The sequence below is a fragment of the Bombina bombina genome, chromosome 3 (genome assembly GCF_027579735.1).
Source record: "Bombina bombina isolate aBomBom1 chromosome 3, aBomBom1.pri, whole genome shotgun sequence".
In the NCBI taxonomy this organism is placed as follows: Eukaryota; Metazoa; Chordata; class Amphibia; order Anura; family Bombinatoridae; genus Bombina; species Bombina bombina.
This window is the reverse complement of record NC_069501.1, coordinates 476,861,159-476,879,304: the sequence shown is the minus strand read 5'-3', so window position 1 is coordinate 476,879,304 and position 18,146 is coordinate 476,861,159. Positions and strand designations below refer to the sequence as shown.

Here is an 18,146-nt window from a genome sequence, read left to right as displayed (position 1 = left end):
TCAATAAAAGGTATCACTACAGGAAAAAAAGGATCTGTTTCCAGTGTGTTATACATAAGCACAATGATTTGCTGTTATCAGGTAAGGTTCTGATGCTCTATGGTGCTCTAATTCGCTCAATGCTTTCAGATGTACTCGTAACGCTCTGTGGTCAATCTGTCCCGCCTTCTCCCAACTTCCATTGTCCTCTCAGGTCATCGAGTCCAGGAGGTCTCAGATCATTGAGTCCCTCTAGGACACACATAAAAAGGAGGCGGAGGGGCGGGGGGGGGGTTAGTGATGAAACGACAGCTTGAAAGGTGTGCAGTCGGGATGCTCTGCAAGGTTTCAGTCTGTTTCTTTAAAGGACACTTTGTATTTTGTAGTTTGCAACAAGTTCAGTTTTGTTTGCGTGTACGGCAGATACAGCTTGGTGCTTTCAACATGTACAAAAAAAAAAAGCCATAGTCTGCAGTGCATTTAGCTTCTTCAAGCTATTTTGCTTTGGTCTCCTTACAGTGGGTGCACAAACTGGTAGACAAGACGCTGAGACACGTCAGGCTTACGGATGATCCCCTTCTTGTAGTACTGGCGAATAGAGCGGCTAAGCTTGTCATAGTTCATGGCTGGTCGGTTCTTTCGAATACCCCAAAGGCGAGCAACTTGTGCCGAGTCCTCTATCTTGAAGATACCTAAGAGAAAAAAAAAGTTTCACATTTTTTTTTATTTATATGATTCTTAAATGCTAGAAAACTCATTTGACCTGCCTCAAACCGTATTGCTCTTTTTTTTTTTTTAATTCTTAAAGAGACATTCATACGCAGAAAAATAAATAAATGACATGCTCAGATTGGTTAGAGCATGTCATTTTAGCATTATTGATTTGAGTTTACTAACTGCTAGATTTGGAGTTTTGTCGGTAACGACCCGAAAAACTAACGCCGGCTTTTTTCTGGCCGCACCATAAAAATAACTCTGGTATTGAGAGTCCACATAAAGGCTGCGTTAGGCTCCAAAAAAGGAGCGTAGAGCATTTTTAACGCAGCTTCAACTCTCAATACCAGAGTTGCTTACGGACGCGGCCAGCCTCAAAAACGTGCTCGTGCACGATTCCCCCATAGGAAACAATGGGGCTGTTTGAGCTGAAAAAAAACCTAACACCTGCAAAAAAGCCGCGTTCAGCTCCTAACGCAGCCCCATTGTTTGCTATGCGTAAACACTTCCTACGTCTGCACCTAACACCCTAACATGTACCCCGAGTCTAAACACCCCTAACCTTACACTTATTAACCCCTAATCTGCCGCCCCCGCTATCGCTGACACCTGCATTTTATTTTTAACCCCTAATCTGCCGCTCCGTAAACCGCCGCTACTTACATTATCCCTATGTACTCCTAATCTGCTGCCCCTAACACCGCCGACCCCTATATTATATTTATTAACCCCTAATCTGCCCCCCCCAACGTCGCAGCCAGCTACCTACAATAATTAACCCCTAATCTGCCGACCGCAAAGCGCCGCCACCTACGTTATCCTTATGTACCCCTAATCTGCTGCCCCTAACACCGCCGACCCCTGTATTATATTTATTAACCCCTAATCTGCCCCCCACAACGTCGCCTCCACCTGCCTACACTTATTAACCCCTAATCTACCGACCGGAGCTCACTGCTATTCTAATAAATGTATTAACCCCTAAAGCTAAGTCTAACCCTAACACTAACACCCCCCTAAGTTAAATATAATTTACATCTAACTAAATTAATTAACTCTTATTAAATAAATTATTCCGATTTAAAGATAAATACTTACCTGTAAAATAAATCCTAATATAGCTACAATATAAATTATAATTATATTGTAGCTATTTTAGGATTAATATTTATTTTACAGGCAACTTTGTAATTATTTTAACCAGGTACAATAGCTATTAAATAGTTAAGAACTATTTAATAGCTAAAATAGTTAAAATAATTACAAAATTACCTGTAAAATAAATACTAACCTAAGTTACAATTAAACCTAACACTACACTATCAATAAATTAATTAAATAAACTACCTACAATTACCTACAATTAACCTAACACTACACTATCAATAAATTAATTAAATACAATTCCTACAAATAAATACAATTAAATAAACTAGCTAAAGTACAAAAAATAAAAAAGAACTAAGTTACAAAAAATAAAAAAATATTTACAAACATAAGAAAAATATTACAACAATTTTAAACTAATTACACCTACTCTAAGCCCCCTAATAAAACAACAAAGCCCCCCAAAATAAAAAATGCCCTACCCTATTCTAAATTACTAAAGTTAAAAGCTCTTTTACCTTACCAGCCCTGAACAGGGCCCTTTGCTGGGCATGCCCCAAGAAGTTCAGCTCTTTTGCCTGTAAAAAAAAACATACAATACCCCCCCCCCCAACATTACAACCCACCACCCACATACCCCTAATCTAACCCAAACCCCCCTTAAATAAACCTAACACTAAGCCCCTGAAGATCTTCCTACCTTGTCTTCACCTCACCGGGTATCACCGATCGGTCCTGGCTCCGATATCTTCATCCAACCCAAGCGGGGGCTAGACATCCACTGAAGAAGTCCAGAAAAGGGTCCAAAGTCTTCATCCTATCCGGGAAGAAGAGGCGATCCGGACCGGCAACCATCTTGATCCAAGCGGCATCTTCTATCTTCATCCGATGACGACCGGCTCCATCCTGAAGACCTCCACCGCGGATCGGAACAGCCAATAGAATGCGAGCTCAATCTGATTGGCTGATTGGATCAGCCAATCGGATTGAACTTGATTCTGATTGGCTGATTCCATCAGCCAATCAGAATATTCCTACCTTAATTCCGATTGGCTGATAGAATCCTATCAGCCAATCGGAATTCGAGGGACGCCATCTTGGATGACGTCCCTTAAAGGAACCGTCATTCTTCAGTTGGACGTCGCCGGAAGAAGATGGGTCCGCGGTGGAGGTCTTCAGGATGGAGCCGGTCGTCATCGGATGAAGATAGAAGATGCCGCTTGGATCAAGATGGTTGCCGGTCCGGATCGCCTCTTCTTCCCGGATAGGATGAAGACTTTGGACCCTCTTCTGGACTTCTTCAGTGGATGTCTAGCCCCCGCTTGGGTTGGATGAAGATATCGGAGCCAGGACCGATCGGTGATACCCGGTGAGGTGAAGACAAGGTAGGAAGATCTTCAGGGGCTTAGTGTTAGGTTTATTTAAGGGGGGTTTGGGTTAGATTAGGGGTATGTGGGTGGTGGGTTGTAATGTTGGGGGGGGGTATTGTATGTTTTTTTTTACAGGCAAAAGAGCTGAACTTCTTGGGGCATGCCCCGCAAAGGGCCCTGTTCAGGGCTGGTAAGGTAAAAGAGCTTTTAACTTTAGTAATTTAGAATAGGGTAGGGCATTTTTTATTTTGGGGGGCTTTGTTGTTTTATTAGGGTGCTTAGAGTAGGTGTAATTAGTTTAAAATTGTTGTAATATTTTTCTTATGTTTGTAAATATTTTTTTATTTTTGTAACTTAGTTCTTTTTTATTTTTTGTACTTTAGCTAGTTTATTTAATTGTATTTATTTGTAGGAATTGTATTTAATTAATTTATTGATAGTGTAGTGTTAGGTTAATTGTAGGTAATTGTAGGTAGTTTATTTAATTAATTTATTGATAGTGTAGTGTTAGGTTTAATTGTAACTTAGGTTAGTATTTTTTTTACAGGTAATTTTGTAACTATTTTAACTATTTTAGCTATTAAATAGTTCTTAACTATTTAATAGCTATTGTACCTGGTTAAAATAATTACAAAGTTGCCTGTAAAATAAATATTAATCCTAAAATAGCTACAATATAATTATAATTTATATTGTAGCTATATTAGGATTTATTTTACAGGTAAGTATTTATCTTTAAATAGGAATAATTTATTTAATAAGAGTTAATTAATTTCGTTAGATGTAAATTATATTTAATTTAGGGGGGTGTTAGTGTTAGGGTTAGACTTAGCTTTAGGGGTTAATACATTTATTAGAGTAGCGGTGAGCTCCAGTCGGCAGATTAGGGGTTAATAATTGAAGTTAGGTGTCGGCGATGTTAGGGAGGGCAGATTAGGGGTTAATACTATTTATTATAGGGTTAGTGAGGCGGATTAGGGGTTAATAACTTTATTATAGTAGCGCTCAGGTCCGCTCGGCAGATTAGGGGTTAATAAGTGTAGGCAGGTGGAGGCGACGTTGAGGGGGGCAGATTAGGGGTTAATAAATATAATATAGGGGTCGGCGGTGTTAGGGGCAGCAGATTAGGGGTACATAAGTATAACGTAGGTGGCGGCGCTTTGCGGTCGGCAGATTAGGGGTTAATTATTGTAGGCAGGTGGCGGCGACGTTGTGGGGGGCAGATTAGGGGTTAATAAATATAATATAGGGGTCGGCGGTGTTAGGGGCAGCAGATTAGGAGTACATAAGGATAACGTAGGTGGCGGTCGGCAGATTAGGGGTTAAAAAAATTTATTCAAGTGTCGGCGATGTGGGGGGACCTCGGTTTAGGGGTACATAGGTAGTTTATGGGTGTTAGTGTACTTTAGAGTACAGTAGTTAAGAGCTTTAGAAACCGGCGTTAGCCCAGAAAGCTCTTAACTACTGACTTTTTTCCTGCGGCTGGAGTTTTGTCGTTAGATGTCTAACGCTCACTTCAGAAACGACTCTAAATACCGGAGTTAGAAAGATCCCATTGAAAAGATAGGATACGCAATTGACGTAAGGGGATCTGCGGTACGGAAAAGTCGCGGCTGAAAAGTGAGCGTTAGACCCTATTTTGAGTGACTCCAAATACCGGCGGTAGTCTAAAACCAGCGTTAGGAGCCTCTAACGCTGGTTTTCACGGCTACCGCCAAACTCCAAATCTAGGTCTAAGGCTTAAAACACTGTGCACATGGCTAAAGTCCTGCGCGGGTGTCACAAGCATTGCAGCTTCCAAGAAGGAAATTGAAGGTGATTGGCTGCTCCTGATTCTTATATGTTCACTGGGTGTGTTCTGGTTGGCTCCTGCAATCCTTGCTGTTTTCAAGCAGGAGTTTTCCTATGTGTTTAAAGCCTAGTAAACTAGGGTCGGTAATGCAAATTGACATACTCTAACCAAATAGAGCATGTTATTTTGCATCAGTTCATATATTAATAAAACTCCTGGTTTAAATGAAAGTAAAAAAGCAAAAAACTGAAATAACCCTTTCAATTTATAATTATAATTCAGTGTTAATTACAAAACTATATAAAGTGATATGAAATGATTTATGAACTGATATTTTTAGTTAAGTCAACATGAAAGTCAATATTAAAAATGTACTGTTCAAAGTATGTAACTTTTCCATTTACCTCCATTATGAAAATTACATCATTCTCTTTGTCTATATTAAGATATAATACCAAAATCACACAAATGCTTTGCAAATGACTGCCAATTTGTTGTTTGTTTGTTTTTTACTTCAGTTTTCTTGTTTATTGTCTCCCTCTTTCTATGCATTCTCTTTTACTCTGTAGCTCTGTTCTTAGAATCCAGTGACATCATACAATGACATCATCAAGACATGTTTAGCTTTCACCTATAAAATGTATGATGTCATTTGCACATTCCCAGTAGATACAATGGAGAAAATACACTATCATGGTTAGGAAAGACTGACAAGTATGGTTAGGTATTCTATAGAAACCAAATCCATATAATTATGGGTGGATACAGCAAAAAAACAGGTGCAATATAGTATTTGACTTAGTATCTGTCAGGTAGGGATGGGCGAATGTTTCGCAACATTCGAAAAATGAAACGAATTTTAATACATTCGTTCGAATCGAATTTCGAATGTTTACATAACATTCTAACATTTGATTTTCGAATGTTCGGTTTCGAATTTTACGATTACATTCGAAAATATTAGTTTAGAAAAATTTGAATTTATATTTGTAATAGTATTTCTAATGCTTTCTTTAAATCTAATATTCGAATTATGCAATATTCGAATTTGAAAAATTTGAATTTATATGTTTGTAATAGTATTTCTAATGCTTTCTTTAAATGTAATATTCAAATTATGCAATATTCTATATAGAAACAATCGAAATTATATATTTGTATATATTATGTATCAATTTACTAGATTCCCGCCCTACCACATGAACTATTGAACTTCTGAGTCTGACTATTTGTTAAATAGAATGTTAAATTCGAAATTTCGAATGTGGATATTCAATATAATTATAAACATTTGAATTCGAAAGTGACATTCGAAAACTGTAAATAGCATTCGATTATAGAATTTTTAAGAATATTCGATCTTATCAATATTCGGATTTTTAATTCGAATTTCGGTAATAACATTCGTTCTAACATTCGAATTCGGAAATTTACACATTCACCCATCCCTACTGTCAGGACCATTTTAGGATGATATGGTTTATTATAAAATTCCAGTAACAAACTTAACAATAGATTATAGGCAAACAAAATTAAAGGTCATTTTATATAGACTTGAAAAAAATGGAAAATAAGTATAAATAGAGAAATAGGTAACAAAAAAAAGCACCTCACCTTTTTCTTTGTTCAACCAGCGAATAGAGCGTCCATAATTATGCGGTTTTAGCAAAAGCTCTTTCAGGAACTGCCAAAGATGGATAGGTTGCCCAGAACTGGAGGAGTCCACCTCAGTGTCGGCCCAGCATTCACCAACTGCTCCGTTGCCTGCTGAAGAGAAAGAGTAGCTTATAAATAATGCCTTGTTGCTTTTACTCCATGTCTCGTACATACAGTGTAAACTTCTCAGAAAGAAACATTTCTAGACACTTGGCACCTCCAACATGTACTGTACCTGCTCACTCAGTAGCACCTAAATATGCCATTATTTTTAAAGAGATCATTTATCGGTAAGTATATACCTTGCTATAGTGCAAGACTCTTCTAATACAAATAATATTAGGATCCTCCTATATACTTATTGCCAGGCTCCTCCTAAATAACCAGTACCACTGTTCTCCTAATCATAGCGCTAGACCTCTCCTACAAACATAGTGCCTATTACACTAGTAATAATATACTAATATAGTAAAGTAATATTTTCATACTAAGGCGATTAGGGACGCCGCGTATCTACAGGGTTTTTGAGGCCTCAAGACCAGGCCAACACATCCAGGGTCACCTTCTGCCCCCCCCACCACAAAACAGGGATTAGTGTATAGAAAATGTATGGATTTGCCTTTACAAATATGGCGGTAGAGTTTCCATTATGGCTGCCGCAATGTTGTTGGACAGGAAAGATGAACAAGTGCATAATCTTTGGCATGTACTAACTAAAGGTAAAAGATGACACAGTGTCACAGATAAGCAGCTCTTCTTGCTCTTATGCTGCTGTTGATTGCAAACAACCAGTAAGGGCACCATTGAAACTGGGGCCCTGTCACAACCTTTGCCCTTGGGCCCAGTAAGGTCTACTTACACCCCTTATGGTAATCTTTTATAAAGTGTCCTTTACACATGACTCCAGGTTCTTCATATAACAAACAGTACACAGGTTCTCTCACATTGCAATATCAAATGGTATCTTTCAATATCACAATGGCAAAAATAAATAAAAAAGTCACTCAGTATTACTATTCTTTAAAGGGACATATCAGTCAGCAGTTTGCAAATAAAGAGAATATTTTATAGACTTGCGTTAACTTACCAATCTCTGCTCTAATAATGGCGCTGATTACTCTGTATACTGTGTATTTTAGTATACACTGGGTGTGGGCAGGTTGTGCCAATGCAATGTTTGAAGAAAAAATAGTGATGTAGCTTAATTTAAACACTTTACATTTTCACCACTTTCTGGGTAAACGGTATAATAAACAAAATCTCTAACTAATTTTACTGTCCTTATAAGTCATTTGTCATATTAAGACTCACATAAACCCCATGTGTTTTTCATGTCCTCAAGTTCACTTTTGCCACATAAAAAAATATTTTAGAAGGCTGAATATCCCATGATTAAAGGGATGCTAAACACTATTAGGTTGTTACTTTAGTAGCTCATTTATATATCCCTAAATGGCCTCAGCAGGGGAGATAAGATAAGACATCATGTTTTTAAACCTAAGGAATTCTACTATACAACATGGTGGTGCCTATTACTTTATCGGCACTACAACGTTACACTTTTTCAATATATAACTAATATATTTTAAACACAATCTGATTATCATTCTCAGTCTAATCTTTGCTTTGAATAGAGCATTATATCTAGCAAACATTCATTTAGTGCTAAACGTCCCTTTAAAAAAAGATATTATGGAATTGTTAAGTAAGAGAGTATCTTGATCCAAATGTACATTGGTGGCAACTGCCACCTTTCTCAGCGTCATACTCTGAAGACCTTGTATAATATTTCCAATGAATTGCTGTATCCTTTTTTTATTGCCTTTACAGCTATGTACACACCTGTTAAAACCCAATAAAATTGACGTGGTATACAAATTCCTATGGTAGACGCAATACTTTAGGACACCTGCGCTATCTGATTCATGGAAGTTTAATATTGACTTTTGCTGTCCCTTTAAATTATATTGGTTGAGGAAGTTTAATTGTGTAATTTCTAAGTGGTCACTTGACTCTCTTATAGAGTTTGTATCAGACTTTTGTGGTTATTGTGGTATTAGTTTGATAGGATCATTAGACCCTTTAGTGTTCAGTGAATGAAACAATAACTAATTAACCATCAAGTCTCTTGATATACAAAATCCCTAAACTACACAGGTTTACTGTTAAACATCATGTAAGTCTTATTCATCTAATCTGTTTACAGAACAATTAAGATAACAGATCAGGGTGGAGTAAATGATATACCCAGTCTCAATTTAGAAAAGCCAATTGATTAGCATGTTGTAATGATAGGGAAAGGAAGTTGAAAAGATATGCAGAATTAGTGAAAGGAGCCAGGAAGTATGGTATACTGAGCTCATTTACATCAGAAGCAGGTTTCCCAAGAAGCACACAGGTCTGTAGAAGGAAATGTGATATTTGATATATATTTCTATTCAGTTAAATATATATTAAGAGATTTAGAAAAGTTCAGGAAGGAAGGAAGGAATCTAATAACGCTTCAAAACTAATCTGTGTAATATTAAATAAAGAACGATAGACATCTTTGTAATAGAAGTGGTAGGGACATTTAAATAAAATAATTTATAAATATATTTATATCTAGTTAAAGGACCATTTTAGCTTTTGTTTTTAATTTAAAAAATAAGGTTATAGTTATGAATTTATTTATCATTGATGTAATTGTACTGAAAACAAATGTTTATGTGTGGAAATGGCACTTTCCACCAACAGAGTTTTGAACCTAGCATCCACACAGAAAAAAAAAATTAACAAAAAAAAATAGAGTAAACTGTCCCTTTAAGGCACATCTGCTCTTTGCCTTATCTTAAAAATAAAAATAAACAGTTTTTTTTAAGTCTCAGTTATTCAATTCTACTGTATTTCATGCCCCTTTAACCTAATGGGAAATTGTATTGTAAACTTGTCTCCCCTTGAAGCCCTTGAAAGTGATACAGCATAGCTGTAAAAAGCTGACTATAAAATATCACCTGAACATCTCAGTGTAGAAAAGGAAGATATTTTACTTAAAAATGTCCTCAGTAGCCACATTCCATTGTAAAGAGACTTTAAACAGCCAATCAGGATGCTAGTCCTGGGAAAAGTGCAAAAGTATATGTATGAAACCTTAATCCAGATGTTGTTCATTATTTTTATGGCTGCCCTAAAATTAACCAATTTTAGAAAAAAAGCTCAGTATTGAGTTTTCAGAGTTTTAGCTCACTCTATAAAACTCAACATCAGTGCCTGACCTCACAAATACTTTCTGAATAGGCACATATTCCCAGTTCCCACAGACACACTCCAAAATCTTGTAGAAAGCCTCTCCATAAGAGTGATGTCTGTTATAGCTGCAAAGGTGGAAGGGGTTCCATATAAATGCCAATGGTTTTGGAATGGGATTGTGTCCAATAAGCTCATGTAGGTGTGATGGTCAGGTGTCCACAAGCATACTATATACAAATAGGGGTACAGCTGGGGGTTCCCAAATTCTGCTGCGTTATACATATGATATAGTATATGTCACTTTCTGCTACCACCGTTGCTCTACACTGGAAAAGGAACTTGCATATTCAGGGCTTGTGTCTTTGGCGTTTAGGCTTGGTACAGTAATAAATATGGGTGCATCGTACCTGTCAGCATTCCCCTAGAACTGTCACTAAAGTACTATGACTTGTGTGAAGGCTATTAGACTAACATAAGTTCTGGTAAATTAGAAATGAGGTTTATTTATTGAAGAGGTTATTCAAGCTGACTTGTCAAAAATGAGTAAATTAATATAATAATACTTGCTCCCGCTTCTTACCACAAAATCGCATGTCCCCAGTTCCTGTCTTCTCTTTCATCCAGGCAGCTACAAAAGTGATAAATAAGCAAGAAAATACAATGTTAAATAATAGCACACATAAATGATCACTTAAAGAGACATTCAAGTCATGATTCAGATAGAGTAGCAATTTAAAACAACTTTCCAATTTACTTCCATTAACAAAATGTGCACAGGCTTTTTATATTTACACTTTTTGAGTCGCAAACTCCTATTGAGCATGTGCAAGAAGTCACAACTTATACGTATATGCATTTGCGATTGGCTGATGGCTGTCACATGACACAGGCGGAGTGGAAATTGACATAACTGAAATTTGTCAGAAATAAATCTACTACTCATTTGAAGCTCAGACTAAGTGCTATTGCATTGTCTTTTTATCATGCATTTGTTCATTATGCAAATCTACTGTATTTGCTGGTCCTTTAAAGGGAAATTAAAGTATTTACGGTACTTTTCTGCTGTCTTGCCATGAATTAAAACACACAGAGATAGGCACACTCTTATGAACAAACAACCAGTTCAATAACTTGTTAACTTGTCCTATGGCGATTTACCACCTGGGTGCAGCTTCTTTTTAGATCAGTAATGCTTTTCGCAGAGTAGAACTTTCCTGTAGTATATCAGTCTGATCCGGCCTATTAAGGTCAGTCCAGCGCCAAAATACCAGGCAATTCCTCTCTGAACAAGGAACACGCGAACGCAGACGATCGTTTCGGACTTAATTAGGCCTCGTCAGTGAGGTGTAGCCATGTTCCTCTAAGCACACTGAGATAAATTAACACACTAGGTGAGTGTGAAACAAATTGAATGCATTAACATTTTGTTTGCAAACTTCCCTCACTGTTTGCCTTATTTGGAGTAGCCAATTCACACTTGCTACTAGAGTAGTCAAAACTGCTAACATTTGCTAGGATGTTTTCCATTGTTTTGCAGTTTTTTTTATCTGATAATCTCATTCTCTGCTAAAGCCATTTAGGGCCAGCTATGTGACAGGGTTAGCCATGTGAAGTCTGCAGTATGTGCTTCCAGCCCTCAGAATAGAAAAACTCATGAAATGAACTAATAAAAGGATGTTTCATGTCCCTTTCAAGGACAATTACATACAGTTGAATGGTAAAATACTCAAATGCACAATAAAATATAATGCAATAGCACTTAATTTACCAGAAATTTTTAAGATTGCTTAATTTTCTTGCACACTATAGCATGTGACAGCCATCAGCCAATTACAGACTCACTGTGAACCCGTGCACATGCCTCAGAACGTGTGTATATAAAAAAGATTGAGAACAAATTGATAGTAAAAGTAAACTGGAAAGTTGTTTAATATTGCATACTCTGTCTGAATCATTACAGTTTAAATGAACTTAGTGTTGAGGATCAACAAACAGTACACACTACAGAGACAGCATACGTAAAGGTTACTAATGACCTACTTACAGCTAAATCAAAAGGCCACTTCTCTATGCTAAACCTTCTTGACCTGTCTGCACCCTTTGACACTGTGGACCACCCTCTTTTGCTCCAAACCCCCCAATCCTTCGACATTTGCGACACAGCCCTCTTGTGGTGCTCCTCCAAACTGTTTAACCGTACCTTTAGTGTAGCCTTCTCTGGCACTTTCTCTGCCCCTCTATCATTTTCTGTTGGGGTACCACAAGGTTCTGTCCTTGGCCCCCTTCTCTTCTCAATCTATACGTCATCTTTGTGTTCCTTAATAAAGTCCCACAGGTTTCAATATCATTTGTATGCTGATGACACCCAAATCTACCTTTCTGCGCCAGACCTATCCCTTCCTTGCTAACTCGTGTAACTAACTGTCTTTCTCATATTTCATCTTAAAGGCCTTTGAATCTTTCCAAAACCGAGCTCCTTATTTCCCTCCCCTTCTTCCAAAATCCACACCCCCCAGCTATCTATAACTGTTGATAATAGAATCATTGCCCCAACCCTGCATGCCCAATGTCTTGGAGTCACACTTGACTCAGATCTCTCTTTTACTTCTCACATCCAGTCTTTGTCAAACTCCTGCCGTTTCCACCGTAAAAACATCTCCAAAATTCACTGCTTACTTACACAGGACACAGTTAAATGGACAGTCAACACCAGAATTTTTGTTGTTTAATAAGATAGATAATCCCTTTATTACCCATTCCCCAGTTTTGCATAACCAACACTGTTATAGTAATATACTTTTTACTGTGACTATCTTGTATCTAAGCATCTTCTGACTGCCCTTAATCACATGACTTTTTAGTTATTATCTACTGACTTGCATTTTAGCCAATTAGTGCAGTGTCTGCCACTAGCCACGGGCGTTATCACAATGTTATCTATATGGTTTGCCTGAACTAGCTCTCCCCTGTTGTAAAAAGCAAATACAAAAGCATGTGATTAGAGGCGGCCTTTAAGGGCTTAGAAATCATCATATGAGCATTCCTAGGTTTGCTTTCAACTAGAATACCAAGAGAACAAAGCAAAATTGTTGATAAAAGTAAATTGGAAAGTTGTTTAAAATTACATGTTGTATTTGAAAAATGAAAGTTTTTTTGGACTTGACTGTCCCTTTAAGTAATTTATCCACTCTCTATAATTTCCCGGCTTGGCTATTGCAACTCCATCCCATTTGGTTTCCCTAGGTGCCGTCTATCTTCTTTTTAATCCATAATGAATGCCTCTGCCATGCTGATCTTTCATACATGTCGCTCTTCTTCTGATGTACCTCTCTGCCAATCCCTTCACTGGCTTACTCTTGACTCCAGAATTAAACACAAAATTCTGACTCTGACATTCAAGGCCCTCAATATCACTGCTCCCCCCTATATCTCTGACCTTGTCTTCAGATACTCTCCCTCCCAGCCCCATTTGCTCTGCTCATGATCTCCTCCTCTCCTACTTAGTTGTTACCTTCTCAAATTCTCATCTACGGGACTTAATCAGGCCTCTATTTTGTAGAACTCTCTGCCTTGTTCCACAAGATTCTCTCCTAGTTTTGAACGTTTCAAGCGCTCTTTAAAGACTCTACTGTTCAGGGATGCATACAATATACGCTAACCTTTTCTAACCTCAGTTCCTCCCCTCCTTTCTTATTCCTGTGAACCCCCTTAGCATGTAAGCCTACAAGCCCAGCTGTTTGTAGATCACCTTCATGGGAGCTGATTTACAACCGTGAAACTCTTGGCAGGGCCCTCTACCCACTTCTTCCCTATACATATTACCTTGCAAGTCATACCTTTGTTTATATAGCTGTTGGCGCTCTACAAATAACTGATAATAATAATAATAACAATAATGTGATAGACAGATATCTAAAGATAGATAGATAGAAATTAAATATAAATGGGTACTGTGATCATCCCATTCTATCATAAAATACCACTTTTCTCTCTCATTTCATTATCCCTCAGTTTCTATTGTGTATTACCTGACTTCCAGATGTCCAGGTGAGCATACAAGACATCTCCGCACAACGGCGACCGGTCTCTAAAGCTGTCCTCGCTCAAAGCGCATAGATCTCTCCCTGACAAGTCTTGGAAGCTTCGCCCAACCTGCGGGAGTCGATACTGGTGCTCTGTCCAAAGAATCCATTTTTGCACATTGCTTGGGGACCACTCCATGGGATCTAGGAAAAAATGCAGAAATGTATGAGAATCTGATCATATCTGATCTAACCATTAAAGGGACACTGAACCCAATTTTTTTTTTGTGATTCAGATAGAGCATGCACTTTTAAGCAACTTTCTAATTTACTCCTATTATCTTTTTTCTTCATTCTCTTGCTATCTTTATTTGAAAAGCAAGAATGTAAGTTTAGAAGCCGGACCATTTTTGGTTCACAACCTGGATTGTTCTTGCTGATTGGTTGCTAAATATCAGCCACCATTAAACAAGTGCTGTCCAAAAACTGGCTGGCTCCTTATCTTAGATGCCTTCTTTTTCAAATAAAGATAGCAAGAGAACGAAGAAAATTTTATAATAGGAGTAAATTAGAAAGTTGCTTAAAATGTCATGCTCTATCTGAATCATGACAGAAAAAAAGTGGATTTAGTATCCCTTTTCCATTAACTACTATCACAACCAGCATTACAGCTTATTTTTATGTTTTAATTAAGATTTCATAATATGACAGACCTATATTAAATGTGCATCTTATCATTGACATATTTTTATAAGCATATTATAAAAATAATCATACCCATCTCCATAACACAATCCAATTATAGCCATGCTTATAACAGAATAAAATAGTTATACATGTATTCCTATATGATCCAATAAATGTTACAACAAACTTACAAATATAATACACACAAACTGATATGTAATTATTAACAGACTCATACACAGTGGATTTGAAATCTCTCCAACATAGGGGTTAAATGCATAGTTAAAGGGACAGTGTACCCAACATTTTTCTCCCCTCTAATTTTTGTGTATGAAATTGTTTACAGATAGCTTTTTCACCATTATTTTGGCATCTGAAATAGCTAATTTTGTCTGTGGCATCCTTACCTATACTGAAAAGATTATATACATTAGTATTGGCTATAGAAAAGTTTTGTAAACATAGCCAGCAGAATAAATGACACTGTCCGTGGGGGTTAGGAGAGATAGATAGTAAAATGTTATTTTCAATTGTTCTTTGTAAGTAGTGGGCTTTGGTATACAGACTTATAATATAAGGAAGCATATGTGTGTACAGAAAGTGGTAAAATAAGGAGATTTGATTTCCCTGCAAGCACAACCCATTTCAAAACCAGCTATTTCATATACAAAAATAAACAAAAAGAAGCAACGTCTCATACATCTGTTATTCTGCAGCTCATAAACAAGTCATTGGAAACACATTAAGGTAAAAACGATTTTATAGTGCACTGTCCCTTTAAAAGTCTCTCTGGTGCAAAAATGCTCTTTTGCTCCTGAGCTAGACACGGCAGCTGATTGGTAGCTATGGACATATGTCACTCCCGATTGGTTCAGCGGGCATGTCCACTTCAGAAGATTATCATCTTTTTTTAAAGGGGTATGTATACTCGACTGCATAATATTGCAATTTTTGCAAACAAAATAAAAAGTTTTCAATTATTTTTTTTTTAAAAGTATTGTATAGTAGATCATTTGCAAAGCAAAGGGTAATTGCTGATATATATTATGCATATATAAAAAATGCCATTGCTATATCTTTAAGTTGCATTGCAATTTAAAGGGACATCCCTTTTGGAGTAGTAAATGTTTTGAATGACATGAATGGTATAGGCAATTAAATAATTTCACAAATATCTCTGATGTCCATAAAACCACCAAAGAAATAATTAAGCCTACAATTTCAAATAAGATAAGCAGACAAGATGGTATTATTAGTTAATATCTGCCAACAAAAATAAAATATCATTGTTTTTATTATCATTTTTATTATTATCATTAATATATAGTATTAAAGTGATAGTAAATTTTACTGTATGCTAGCAAAGGGTATTACAGTAACATTGGAGATACAGTATACACAGTAAAACATAATTTATTTGTTGAAAACACTATATTAACAGTTATATAGTTTATAATCACCTTCTCACTAGCAACCCCCACTTTGCAGAGATTTTAATTTTGATCTCTTTGAAAAGTGAATGGTGCAGCCAATCAGAATTGCACCACTTGCTCAATGTATAGCAGAGCACTCTTGCACTGTTAATTTGCAAATAAATGTATGTTCCAGTGCTCGGTTGGAGAGGAAGGCCGATACACCTGATTAAAAGACCACTCAAAGCAGTAGAATTGCATAATTAACATGTGCAGAATAAGAAGAAAATGCAATAACACCTACTCTGAATTTCAAATAAGCAGTAGATTTTTTTTCTGATAAATTTATTTTTTCTTACATTGTCCGGACCCCTGTATCATGTGACAGACATCAGCCATTCACAGACAAGTATACGTATACCCTGTGAGCTTGTGCACATGCTCAGTAGTATCTTGTCCCCCTGAAAATGTGTATAAAACAAGATTGTACAGAATTTGACATTGGAAGTAATTTGGAAGGTGTCTTAAAACTACTGCGCTATCTGAATCATAAAAAAATATTTTAACTTTAAATTTGTAATTCATATTAAAATTACATGTTTGAGATGCATAAAAAAAAAACAAAAAACATTTAAAAAGATATTATATAATTACCAAAGTATGATAAAGAGGTTTACATTGACAATGTGTAAAGGAGGCATTTGTGAACAAAATTCTAGTTTGCAAAGGCATGTTAGGGCTTCTAGTTGTTTTCAAACCAACCATCCCTTCGAGATACAGTATATGAGGCCTACTTATCAAGCTGTCAACTGTGCTGCATTCGACCGCACCAATATGCTCGCCTGACATCGCCTAACATCGTGGCCGCGGACCTGAATACGCTCTCCATATTTATATAAAAAGCTGTGAAAAAGCCACGCACCAAGTACGGGGCGATGAGCAGCGGACTTTTGTTAACTAAACAGTCATCGATCTTGCTGCTATTCGGCTTTTTCCCAGCTTTATTTATATACTGTCACTAAACACCACCAGTATACTAAACTGTTTAACCCCTATCCCACCGCTCCCGCACCCCACCGCAACTAAATAAAGTTATTAACCCCTTTCCCGCTGCTCCCGGAGCCCACCGCAACTCTAATAAACTTATTAACCCCTATTCCGCCGCTCCCCGACATCGCCGCAACTAACTAAATGTATTAACCCCTATCCCTCTGCTCCCGGAGCCCACCGCAACTAAATAAATGTATTAACCCCTAAACCCCTGGCCTCCCACATCACTACCACTTACTTAACCTATTAACCCCTAAACCACCAGCCCCCCACATCGCCATGAACTAAATTAACCTATTAACCCCTAAACCTAACAACCCGCTAACTTTATATTAAATATTAACTCATCCCTATCTTATAATAAATCAGCCAATAGAATGAGAGCTCAATCCTATTGGCTGATTGGATCAGCCAATAGGATGAAAGCTCAATCCTATTGGCTGATTGCAACAGCCAATAGGATTTTTTCAACTTTAATTCCGATTGGCTGATAGTATTATATCAGCCAATCGGAATCTAAGGGACGCCATCTTGGATGACGTCATTTAAAGGAAGCTTCATTGTTGAAGAAGACGTTGAAAGAAGAGGATGCTCCATGCCGAATGTCTTGAAGATGGAGCCGCTCCACGCCGGATGGATGAAGATAGAAGATGCCGTCTGGATGAAGACTTCTGCCGGCTTGGATGAAGACTTTGGGCCCTCGTTGAGGATGGATGTCGGGTCTTCAGAAACTGTAAGTGGATCTTCGGGGGTTAGTGTTTTTTTAAGGGTTTATTGGGTGGATTTTATTTTTAGATTAGGGGTTGGACAAGGAAAAAGAGCTAAATACCCTTTTAAGGGCAATGCCCATCCAAATGCCCTTTTCAGGGCAATGGGGAGCTTACGTTTTTTAGATTAGGTTTTTATTTGGGGGGTTGGTTGTGTGGGTGGTGGGTTTTACTGTTAGGGGGGGTTGTATTTTTTTTTATAGGTAAAAGAGCTGATTTCTTTGGGGCAATGCCCCGCAAAAGGCCCTTTTAAGGGCTATTGGTAGTTTATTGTAGGCTAGGGTTTTTTTTATTTTCGGGGGGCTTTTTATTTTGATAGGGCTCTTAGATTAGGTGTAATTAGTTTAAATATTTGATAATTT

General features: G+C 37.3%; 1 protein-coding gene across 1 annotated transcript in view; it reads right to left on the bottom strand.

Moving 5' to 3' along the window:
* Positions 1-492: 492 nt before the first annotated feature.
* SPDEF (SAM pointed domain containing ETS transcription factor) overlaps positions 493-18,146 on the bottom strand; it is a 35,143-nt gene continuing 17,489 nt past the window's right edge. Inside the window, exons 3-6 of the mRNA XM_053704716.1 lie at positions 13,875-14,072; positions 10,427-10,474; positions 6,577-6,726; positions 493-671 (exon numbers count right to left, since the gene is read on the bottom strand). Of these exons, the coding sequence (XP_053560691.1) occupies positions 493-671; positions 6,577-6,726; positions 10,427-10,474; positions 13,875-14,072 (575 nt within the window). The remainder of the gene's footprint in view (positions 672-6,576; positions 6,727-10,426; positions 10,475-13,874; positions 14,073-18,146) is intronic.